This window comes from Tinamus guttatus, unplaced genomic scaffold (assembly GCF_059628265.1).
Source record: "Tinamus guttatus ecotype Peru unplaced genomic scaffold, ASM5962826v1 Tinamus_guttatus_pri_ptg000246l, whole genome shotgun sequence".
Taxonomy (NCBI): Eukaryota; Metazoa; Chordata; class Aves; order Tinamiformes; family Tinamidae; genus Tinamus; species Tinamus guttatus.
In genome coordinates this window covers 3,399,186-3,411,875 of record NW_028288780.1, presented here as the reverse complement: position 1 = coordinate 3,411,875, position 12,690 = coordinate 3,399,186, and the positions used below count along the sequence as shown (strand labels likewise).

The following is a 12,690-nucleotide window of genomic DNA, read 5'->3' as shown; positions in this document are numbered from 1 at the left end:
TTGCCCCACTGGCCACCAAACCCCCAACAGTCACAAGAGTAGTGTCCACTTCGCTAACAGAGAAATGGGCCACAACAGAAGTTGTGGATGCAGGGCAGAACTCCTGCTGATCTGACAGCACGGCACACTCCCCCTGATACTACGTGTAAGCTCGGGTTTTCTCCTTCCTAACTTGCAGACTCAAGAGTACTGGACAAGAATATCACAACACACTCTGTAAAACCTAATGCTTTACATAATATTTCTATGCCCAAAAGTGGCTATAAGTCCAAATCCAATCACAAATGAGGTACCTAATAACCCTCCTACACATTCTGTACTAGTAAAATCCCAGAGAATCTACTTTGGGACCTGCAGTATTTAGTAGAGTAACATATGGGAAATCTGTGAAGATTTCTGTGATTCTGATCCACTCCCATCCACAACTCCTGTAAAGCAGAAAAGTTTTGGGAACTCTGAAAAACCTTGAACTTCCCAGCAGAGAGTAGCATCTCAGTACACACACACACACACACACACACAGACACACAGGGCTACTACTTCAAACTCACCAGAGGGTGACGACTGCCTCACATACTTGTCATTTGTCATTTACAGCACGGTGACCTAAGGCTTCAGGACTTCAGGGAATTCAGTGCCTAAGGGAATTACTTCAGAGAGCAAGACCAAAAAAAAGCCCACAGGCAATTGGAGATTTTATTGCTACTAAACTACCTTTAAGATGACCTGAAATGCCAAGATAAAATATAACAACATAGTAGGAAGCTGAAGAGAACAACTTGTGCCACATATACAGCACATGAGTTATACTGAGTTTAACCACATTATGAGTTACAGAGGAGGGTTTTAAGATAAAACTTCTGTTCATGTTCTTTGTTCTTTTCAGCTTTTGCTCAATTTTTACTTTTTTTTTTTTTCAGAGAAATGCTCAGAACTCTGTGCTAAGACTGACGTTTTCATGTACTGGGTGCTGCAAACACACCATTTCACTTTTCAAACAAACAAACAGGCAAGCATTTCCACACTACAACACAGAAAACTAACAGACAGAGTAGCATAAAGTTTCCAGTTTCATAAGGAAAACCCACAGGGAAACTAGTGAGATCTAGACATGTGTCATGTGCCATGTAATACTAACTACAAGAACATCCAATACATTAAATGATGTTTTTACCCTGATAATCTATGCGTGACACTGCAACTGCTTTTGTTTAACTCACTGACCACAGCTAAACTGTGATGACAGGAGCTCGCTCTTCCACTCCAGAGAAAAGCCTCTTCAGACAGTGTCAGCACAGGCTTTCCCAGAAGCCTGCAGACAAACAACTTCAGGACGACGCAAATGCATGAGAGAAACAGTTTTGCTTGAAGATCTTCTTGCTGTTTATGAAGACTGTTGCTTACAGTCTGTTTTTCTGGTGTACCTCTGTAGCCTATTCCTTGGTAAATCCTGACCAATTCTCTTTTGTTTTTAACCCTCCCCATCGCAAGAAATCTCTGAATCACTTGACTTCTACGGTGCTGAACTCTAAACAGTCCATCCATGACTCCCGCAGACCGTTATGCTCCTCACCAAAAGGAGACCCATAAGTTGAGAGGCCAACACGTGACTGGTGAGTTAGAAGGACTCTCTTTCACCCTTGGGTCACCATGAGAGTTCATTTTCCAAAGAGGATGACTCTTGCTGATCACTCATTTGGTCTGACGCCCTGTACAAGCTTCCTTTTAGAACACAGTATAAATCTCTACTCTCCTTATTTGTGTGATTCTTGCTTTTAAACACCATGCAAGCAGTGGAAAAAAGTCTGTATAACCCCTTCGATGCATGTTCCCAAAGGTATTTGGGAAAGAGATTTCCCTAGATAGACTTGAATCCCCTTCTAATTTTATGCAAGCATTAAGAGACCATTTCTACTGATTAGGTTACATGGTTGAGAAAATATGCAATATGTTCAAGGCTTATTTGCACATATGTGCTCTCTTTAAGGATGGAATAATCTAGCTTTTGAAGAAGAAAAAAAATGAGGTTCTGACCACTTGGAACTACCAATAATCACGCACCCCCTTTTCAAAGGGCATGGAGCGCCATGATGATGCTTTAGGGCTCAAAGTGCACATATTATTCTGTTTTGCATACCAAAAATACCCTGGAAGTTTCACAGGGGAAAACGGTACCATTCCTCACTTCCTATCTTGTTGCTCATTTCATGCTAATAATCACCCCATGGTGATCCTGTCCCAGGATAAGCTGCATAAAAAAGAGTGATCTCAACACAGGTACCTTTTGCAAGCTTTCTGGCAGACATATAACAATTTGGAAAAACATGTTCAAATGCAATCTCTATATCCTGATTAATATGTTAAAATTAGCACCCCAAAGGCTACCGTCTCATAGAACATGTGTCTGTGGTATATCCATCTTTGTTTAATCAGACTCCAAAACTCATTTTCCAGCAGGCAAATGACAATGAGAGTTCGTAACTTTAATGATCTTTTTACCACCAGCAATTACAGCAATTGCTAGGGAGTCTGCCTACAATTACTGCTCCTATCTGTTTGTGGAGAAAAGAATTTGAAGAGCTGGACCTGAAATACTAAATAAAAAAATCTCAAGTCATTATTGGAAAGGTATCTGAAAAGATGGAGTAGGAGGCAGAGCTTTTCCTGAAAGGGATTTATTAAGGCTCCAGATGCATCAAGGTCGGGGAAGGTGATCCAAGCTGGAAAGACTCCACAGGTCTGGAGATGACACCCAAACTGCAGGGGAGCAGGATTCTACCCAAACCCCTCACGAGGGCTCAACCTCACTGGCGTAGAGAGTTAAAAATCTTCAGCAGAAACCTTGCAGAATTTTACTGCTTTTATCTCCAGAGACCAGAAATGACCAGTGTTATTTCAGAATGCTGTGCAAAGCTTGTGAGCTTAAACAATTAGCTGTTCTATTGTTAGAGACCTGGAAAACACATTTAAGCTACTGACAAATCTAGTGCTGAGAACCTGGCTGAGACATAGCTCATAAAGTGAAGGGTGAAGGCCGTGCCCAGCAGAGCCTGCAGCCAGCTCCCGAACTCCGTGCAGCCCCCAGGAGCTTAGGGCGCACCAAGGCCTGGGGGACCAGGGCCCAGTGCAACAGCACAGTGAACTTCCAAACCGAGGGAAGATAAGAAAGAAGAATATCAAGCACTTGACTAGGGTTGCAAAACTAATGCTTTAATTGCTGGAGTTCATTAAGGTCCCTAGATGACAGGCATCTTTCTATTAGTCCATTCCTGCTGTGCTCCCTTACTGTTCTTTTGTCACTCTGGCAGAGAAGGGGGTATTGCCAAGCAAAGCACAGCTTACACAGCACATTAGACTGTATTTTTATCCACAGCACTTTGCAGGGCTCCTGTAGGAACTATAGCTTTCAGTCAAAATAAATAAGGCTGCAGTCTAATTAAATATGATTTCTAAGTGACTTAAGGCATGAATGTTAAAAAAAATCCATAAATGGCTTATTGATACAGAGATAGAATGTCAGAAGGAAGAAAATTAAAAGACAGATCTGTGTCATGTACAATCAAAAAACAGGGACTTCAGGACTAACAGAGGGACATGCATCCTTTCCCAAACCCACGCACAGCCCAGGAGAGAGGCAGGTAAATACCTGCTTGATACTGATTGATGACTTTTGGAGCTACATGTACGTGCCATTAACACCAGGTCCTTACTACAATCTGTCCTCTTTCCTAATGCAATTTCAGTCAGATAACAGCATTTCCCAATTAACCTTACAAAAAACATACTGTTCTGAATGAGTAGTAACTTTACATATTCCATCTGAAGAGTGTACTGTGAAGAAAGTTGAAATCAATACCTGTCTTTTTCCCTTTCCAGTTGATAATCATCTTCCCCACAAAAAAAGCTGTGTTCTAGGTCTCTTGAGCTTCAGGACTTTTCTTGAATTATGTACTAACTCCAAGTCTGTCATGCTTGGAAGTTCCCTGTGAATACCCAACATGGGATGTTACAGTCCAAGACCTCTCAAAGCCAGCACTGAATCTAATCAAAAGAAAAAAAAAAATCTCACTCTTTCTGGATGGAAAAAAAAATCAATACTACATGATCCCTCTGAGAGGGATACAGAAAGACAGAAGAGTCTTTCGAGTATTTAAAAAAGCTGCACAAGAAGCATCATGGACTGACTTTAAGATAGTTCTGCCTTTCTTCTGTCTTGATCAGCAAATAAACTAGGGAAAGCTTTTCTGATTAAGTGACTTCACACAGCACTCAGTTACACTCCCAGGCATACACTTTCAGTAAAAAGAAAAATCCATAGCTTAAATGAGTGGATGCACAACTACATTGGAATAGTCTGGACATAGTTAAAAATAGTAGACTTAGGATGTCACAGATGAGATAAGAAATTAGGGTTTATTAAATACTCTGATTTGATGCCCCATCACACAGACCCTCTTACTTCCTGCATCCAAACATAAGGAACCGTTAGAACTCCAAGATAACAAGACTGACTTCGTTCCCCTCTAAGGGAAATTCATCTTGTTGGGAGTACCATTCCAGTGGAGCAGTAACAACCCAGGTGCTCCCAACCAGCTCCACAAAAAACGTGGTGCAAAGCCTGCAGCTCTGCACATGTGCAAGCTCCTGGCTTTGGCACCTGCCAAGCAATCCGGGGTTTTATCATGCAGAGCTAGTCAATCCATTTTCATTTAGCTCGAACTCACAGGTACTAAAGGAATTTCCAAAATGATTCTGAGGTGTTGCACATTTACAGAGCTCAGGACAAGAAAATCCGAACTAAAACTGTGAGAAATGGTACGAAACTGCAAACAAAAGTAATTCTCTAAAATGAAATTCTCACTGTATCTACAGTAAATATTTTTCCTTACATTTATCCATATATTCTCTTTCGCTCTCTCCTATTTAGAGATCATACATAAGCATTATCTATCAGCTTAAAGATACACAAAGGAAGGATCTTAGTATTGCTTAGACCAATTCCCCTATAGAACTAACAAATACCCTCTTCAATCCATGCTCCAGCTATTCAGTTTTGCATCATTTAAATGTTGCTATTAGCAATATGTAATATGTATCATATGTGCAATTGATTATATGCTCAAATATTTCTGGAATCTCCAGGTAAGCAGTTCGCAATTACCACCTTTCTCCACCATGTTTCATTTGTACTCTCTCACATTGGCTATGAAACAGACACAGTTCTTTGTTATTAATCCTTTGAGTAATGTTCTTGATAAATTATTAGAAGTATTTGTTTTGTGCTCCACAGTTTGCCACCCTCGGCACATCAGAGTGAGGTTACCTGTTCACTGCTGCTGAACATAAAACGTCTGTCCAGTACAAAAAGCATAATTCACAACGATTAATGCTAAAAACAACAAGGATTTGTGTTCTTGAAATAACACACTCACACTAGCACTCAGTCATCATATAAGGCTAAGATGTCTTTTTATATTTATATTCCAAAGTGTCCCTGATTTTGTTGACAGTTCCTTCCGTTTTGTTAAAGCATTAGCCACGCGTTCTGGCATTGCCAATATCAGCTACAACAAACAGATTCTTTCAACTGAATCCCGCAGTTGTAAAACGTGGAGATGCTTATTTAAGAGATGTCAGAATCTGAAAGAAACAGCTTCAAAAACAGTTCCACAGCTTTTTTAAAATAAATAAATAAATAAAGCAGTCTCTTTCTTATGAGTTTTGTCCCTGCCCTGCCTAACTTATTCTCCAAAATTGAAGTATTGTGTCACTTTATGTATCTTGCTGCTGAACACTGGTAAGACCAATACTGGCATTCTCTGCAGCTTTTCTGCTGAGAGGTAATTAAATCTCCCAAGTCACACTAGTCATTAGAGGCAGGTTTTCAGTAGTTTATATAAATAAAGATATTATAGGGAGAAGAAGGGTTTAAGAAGCAAGTATTGCTTTGTGGACACACTAAAACCCGTGCAGATTCAAATGCTGGCTACTACAGACAACATGTTCAAAAAAATAAAGAAAAACTGCAGTTTTCCCTCTCATTTTTAATTTATGATAAAATGTTAAAAACTGTGTAGGTTAAAAATGAAAATGTTAAAAACTGTGTAGGTTAAAAATGAGACCAATCAGACCACATTCTAGAAAAATAGAATTTGGTTTAAAATTTAAAGCATGTTTTAAAAACCCTCAAGATAAGAAAACAAAGTAGAATTCTTGTAATGACCATGGTGACTGTAACAACCATTGAATATCCTGATTAGACTGCTTGTTCAGGATTGGATAGGTTTAGGCATTTTTATCATATTTTAAGCCCCTGTTCTTCACTCCCTGGCTTTCGAGCAACGCAAAACTGTTAGGAAAGCAATAATGTTAAAATACAATACAGGCAGTCTGTTTATTTTTCAGTGCAGCTAGCAGAAGAATGCATGTTCGTTGGTTTGACATTTGGCAAACTCGGGTAACAACCAAGACTTTGCAGGCGAGGAATCCCAATTACATCAAAGCAAAAACCTGGAAAGTTTCCTCCTGTCAGGTCTTCCTGCCACCAATCCCTGCATCTCGTTCGAGGTCTGTTACGGGTAACCAAATCCCTCGGATGCTCGGACATACCCAAGACGCCGTACTCGGAAAGGGAGCTGTTGCACACGGTGTAGGGGGCCTGCTGCTCCCAGAGGTGATTCATGGGAACACAAGTCCTCTTGTCAACTTCTTGATCATGAAGCACGTGATGGCGATGGCTGCGAAGAGTTGGGGAAAGGAATCTGTCAGCTAAGAATAATCTGGGCTACAGCAGAGCAATTTTAAAAGATTAACCACCAAACCTAGAAATTCTAGAAGGAAAGCAAGCAATAGTTACATCTGCCATATACAACACTGTGGTTGGTTGAAACACAGAAATATCTTTAATAAAATTGCTACACTATGAGGACTTTCACATACTTGCTCTCATGCACTCATGAAACCTGAAAATACATTGTCATTACTGGAATTTGGGGAAGGTAAGGGGGTTGTAAAATATATTAGACTGAAAGTCATATTTCAGAAGCTTAAATTGTTATTTAAAACATTTCATTGTGCCTCCCTGGCATTTTTTTTTATTCTCTTCCTTGAGACAATAATTGTTTGTCTTTCAGGCAAAAAAAAAAAAAAGGAAAAAAAAAAATCTAAGGATGATTTCACAACACCAAGACTGAAGTAGTATCCTCCTTCCTGCCATTTTCCATTCATACCATTTACAGCTCTCCAGCCCCCCATTAATCAGCATTAGAATGGGGCACCAAGGAGCACTAGCAAAACAGAGATGACTCAAGTAATTACTGTAATCCATTAACTCTCTGAGCAGCCTAACTGAGTGAATCACACCAATATGTCCAGCTTTACAACCGCTAACATAAGGACTGCTATTATGCTGGTAACAACTACTGTGTGCTGTATAGCTGCCAACAATGAAGACTGAATCTTTCTCTATTTCCATTTTGCATAATGCATGCTAGCAAGAGAGTTCTGAATTCTATTTAGAAGACAACAATATAAGGCTAGGAAAAGACAGAACCCTTGAAGAACAGCGTGGGGAGATAGGCACAAAAGGGAAAAATATGCACAGGAAGACCCACTCTAAGACAGAAATTATTTTTAATCTTATCATTTTATTTTTGTCACTCGATCAAAAGTAAAAGGCCTAAACAGACAGTAAGCTTTTAGACCTTGAATCATGAAGCACCACCACCAAAAGGCAGTTACAATGAGCATGGATGGGCAGCCAGACGAGTCGAGTTTTGCGGGGGCAGAGCTGTCAGGTTTACTGATATGAAACCAGAACAAAGTCAAGTCTCTTTCCTTCCCTGCCTTCTCCAAAGTGTGGCTCCAAAATAAGAAAGGGCCAAGACATTTCATCTGCAGCATCTCTCTGATTTCCTTCTGTTAACAATGCTAGGTGGAGTACTGAAATGGGAAGAAAACAAGCCATTACATTTAACGTTCTTCACATGGGAGAAGTAGCTTACATCTATAATATTCTGGGTTCTGCACGTTAAAGGCTCTGGAATGAGAAAACAGAGGGTTTGGGATCTAGAAAGCATCCTAGAGCTTGCTTGAGGAGACTCTCCTGGCTAGCACTAATACAGACTCACTCAACTTGCCATGCAGTCATTGGGATGATCTGAATGCCCACAGAAGGTATTCTAGTGCAGCCAGAACTTCAGAAACTCCAGAACAGAGTGTGTGTGTGTTTTTTTTTTTCCCCTATTATGGCAATACAGCATCTCCATTCTTCCCAAATAATGGCTGATGCTCCTTTTCCATTAGATCAAGGTAGTTCAGATTTTATGTACTTTGAAGATTTTGGCGGGGTGTAGAAAGCATCTTTTAATACACAGTTTGAGAGAAGATGCGGTGACATATGCTTCTCAAGCACTTGCAGTGTTGTTTTTTTTCCCAGAAACAACACAGGCAACTAAGTCTCCAGCTATTACGGGAGTCTCTCATATTTATTATAATCCTAACCACAACTAAACAAGGGCAGCTCTGTTTGAAATGGCAGCATATTTTAGATGTGTTTGTATCCCAAATTAGCAGTTCCACATATTCCTCTGATGAGATGAGGCTGAACACAGCTTTACATCTTAAGCCTTGCACATTCCTATGGTGTTCTCTATGTTTAACAGAATATTGAATATTCTCTGATTTCCCCAGACTTGAGGCATTTTAACCTAATCCTTTACTGTTCTATCACCCTATCACAATCATAATTAAAATTCACAATGATACTATAAACCAAACATCTACATTATTGACTTCAGTCCCCAACTTCACCCGTTTCCTAAAAGAGTGAATAACAGAATCCAGATGGCACAGAAAAGATTAGCTAATCTGTGCAAATCTGAACAAGCTGGGTTTTTGTCTATAGCATGTTTATTTTACATATGTTGTTGCAAATACAACATTTATTTTTCTCTTGGACATACATCAAGGAAATTTGGCAAATTGTTCTGGAAAATCCTCTTCCACCTATTACACAGTTGGTATTCTCAGGAGTATTGAGCACAACTAAGTACTCACCTGAAATAGATGGTTAGGTTGCTGAACAATGTACATGTGTTTCTCCCCCAGGAGGTGCTTACCACTTTACAAGACCAATATTCCTGAAATCAAGGAGGATGAGAAATATGGGGAAACCTCCTGATTCGCTTTGTGTTAACGTCTTGTCCGAATCATTTTATTAAACTGCCATTAGAACAGGAGCAAAAAGAACAAAGCCTGGAAGACTCGATACCAAATGAAGTTCAGCACGCAAACACAGAAGGCAGGCACCAATGCACATCAGCCTTCTCTGCAGGCAGAGGGCAGCTGCTACTGCATTCGCCCCCAGCAATGGGCTTTGCATCAAAGGGTTCAATTAAATACATCATTAAGATTTTACTCCATGGAGAATCAGGTAGGGAAAAGCAGCAGCACCATCTATATTTTACCAAGTGATCAGATTCTGTGTTCGTTCTAGCTCCATAGTCAATAAGAGACTCTGTAGAAAACACCTTCTTTCACTTAGAAGAGCCTTGCCGAGTGGCAATACGTTTGTTTCAAAGAACACTGGAGTTGGAAGCAGTTACACTTGAATGCTAGTTGAAGACTTGAGAACCTGCAGCAGCAAAACACCTTTTCTCAGTAATTAGATGGCTTGCACTTGAATTTTTACTCAAAAAGAAAAAAAAATCTGCCTTTCAGCAAAAGAAAATAAATATCTAGAAATATTTGTTCTTCCTTAAATACAACTCTTTGAAATGTTAATTCTCTGCAGATTAGCAGGAAATTGGATTCCTCTTGACCATCAGTGCCTATGACAATCACATGAGGCCAAATAGCCTCTGATTGCCTTTCCCTTCAAAAGACTCTGCTCAGCATGCTAAGTGTTGAAGTATGGGCCAGCATTCAACAGTTATTTCAGTACTCACCTAAAAGTACCTCTTTCCACATCTTGTCCACTTAGTCGGACATGGATTCCTTCTTTCAAGAAGGAGCCAAAAGCCATGTACTCTGCTAAGGCCCAGTCAACGACTCTGTTCTTGGTCATTTCCAGGCGGGCTCTCAAAATCCGTGAGAGTCCTATATTGGAGTAAAGATCAGAAATCTGTGGACTTACTTGAAAGACATTCTACATTCATAGAACATTCACCTTTGTCCCCACTGATATAGGATGCATAAAAACAGAAAAAAAAATCAATTTTGAGTTGCTACTTTTAGTTGCTGATCCACTGACTTTGTCAAAAGCAGAACAGCTGCAATGAAGTTAGGCAAAACCCAATAGAGTCTACAAATTGTTTTGCTAGACCTGAACTGCAAACAAAGTAAAATACTTTTTCCCAAAGGCAAAGGGTTGCATATTGTTCATACCTTGCTTTAGCAAAAGAAAGAAAAAAAAACAAAGTTTAAAAAAAAAAAAAAAAAAAAAGCACTCTTTCCACAGATCCTAAGTATCTTTCCTACAAGTAAAAAAAGAGAACTCCAAATAAAGTAGCTCCATCTTTCCCCATGGAACTACTGCTCCCTGTAAGGCTGCTAGACGCCACCCAGAAAAAGATTTAGCTCAGAACTTTTCCCCAATGCCAGGCACTCCCTACTGAGACCCGCCTTTTTTTTTTTTTTTTTTTTTGGGACCATACAGACACTAGATTCAGCATGGAATCTCTTCAGACCGAAAGCTAAGACCTTCTGAGAAAGTGCTAGATTTATGTTATCACCAACATTAAATAACTACACCAGAACGACAACTGGGCTTAAATTTATTTGCATAGTCTACTGTACTTTAATTATACTCATTGCACATCAGCAGCATTGCCCTGTGTGAAAAGGCTGGGCTAGATCACTGAGCAGAAAGTTGCAAGTGAAGAACAAGAAAAGTGTTTTAAGTGGACCCCAAATTACCAGCAGTTTCAGCAATTAAAAAATAATAATAAAATAAAAAGAAACAAGTAATAGTGCTCCATAAGATGGATATCTTACTTTGCAGCAAGTCCCATGAAAGCACAGCATAGAGGCAGCATTTTATAAAAGGACTGTATTAACTTAATGTTACAAAGAGACTATAACCTCCCTCGGAGAAAATAACTATTTTAATGAGGTATGGAACAGAAACGGCATGATACTGAAAGAATATTCAACTGAGAACAAGCAGCAGGACCCCATCTGCCACATTCTCCAAAAGAAGTTATTGCCACTCTCCCCTTTGGGAAATGGCCCATCAGCAATTCACGTGCAGACAGAAAACACCCGAGTAAAACACAGGCCCCAAGGAAGCAAGGACTCCAGCTGACCTGCATGTATTTTGAAGTCCTTGACCGGCACCGAACTAGCCACATTGCCTATGTGAATCAGTAGGTCCTCTGAAATGCCAGTTGGGGGACACGACATGCTCTTGGGTTCTCCATCCACATTAAAGAACCCTAGAAGTAAAAGGTTTGGTGAGATGATTGAGAGATTTCTACTCTATTTACAATTTATTTTAAAACCAACAGTCATTAAGACAACCTAAGCAGCACATTAACCTAGTCCTTCACTTTCTAGAAGGGAGGCACAATCACTTCCATTGCCTGCGTGAAAACAGGACTCGATCTCACAGACACACCACAATCTGTTTTGTTTCTACTTTTACTCCCAGTGAATTAAAAACAAATGTGTGGGTAGAGGCAGCCAGTAAAAAGCAAACGACACTTGAGTCCCTCAAAAAAAAAAAAAAAAAAAAAAAAAGGAGATATTGCCCTTCTTCCTAAAAGAAGGAAGATATGAATAGCATTATAGATAAAACATTTCCCTGCTGGATGGAAATGTGGGCTTTTTAAAAATCACATATTTCAATATTTTCTATAACACACACCTGTTTCAAAATGATTTGGAAAATGTCTCACTGCTAATACAGGCAAACCATAAGTCACATATTTTATTACACAGGAAAGCTGCCTGACAAAAATAGAGAGTCCTAGAATATGGAATTAAAATGAAAACACAGTAACTTCAAATAGTAGAATGTGTCAACGGATACTTCTTACCAGGCCAAGGTGAATCAAGCCAGTGCTTAATATGTAGAATCTTATTATCCTTAGATCTAGTATATGCTTCTTCACATATTCTGTCATATTTGGCAATTTCTTCCTGCAGGGAAAAAAACAAAACGAAACAAAAAAACCCACACTTTTAAAAGAGACCAACACCCTGGCATAAAAGAGAACAACACCCTGGCATTCTACAGATGACACCTATTATTCAGGTATGACAGTAATGACATTACATATTTATAATGAAATGTCGTTAACAAACCTATTTTATCTGGAATAAAATTGTCTTCTAGAAACATGCTTACCCACATCATTTGAAATAATTTATTTAGTTTATTGGGCAAGTGCTACAGAGAAAAGGACCAAGAGCATAGCCAACCGCACTCCAAAAATCAAAAAAGAACCGAAGTGCTATAACTTACAGTCATAAAATCTGAATTTCTTACCATCATACCTCAGGCCACAGAAGTTAAGACCAGAAAAGATCCTCCTAGATATAACTAGTTCAGCTGTAGATTCTAACTACAACACTGCTAGCTCACACTTTAAAGGCGGTAAGTGCAAAGCCACAACCTGAAGCAAAATGCGCACACACTAACTGCTTTTTGGTTGCTCTACAACACTGCTGTTGCTACACAGTTAGCCA

The 12,690-nt window shown here is 39.5% G+C and overlaps 1 protein-coding gene across 1 annotated transcript in view; it reads right to left on the bottom strand.

Moving 5' to 3' along the window:
- OGDHL (oxoglutarate dehydrogenase L) overlaps window positions 1-12,690 on the bottom strand; it is a 43,299-nt gene that overhangs the window by 9,061 nt on the left and 21,548 nt on the right. Inside the window, exons 13-16 of the mRNA XM_088526365.1 lie at window positions 12,039-12,141; window positions 11,307-11,435; window positions 9,948-10,098; window positions 6,610-6,737 (exon numbers count right to left, since the gene is read on the bottom strand). Coding sequence (XP_088382491.1) covers window positions 6,610-6,737; window positions 9,948-10,098; window positions 11,307-11,435; window positions 12,039-12,141 — 511 coding nt within the window. The remainder of the gene's footprint in view (window positions 1-6,609; window positions 6,738-9,947; window positions 10,099-11,306; window positions 11,436-12,038; window positions 12,142-12,690) is intronic.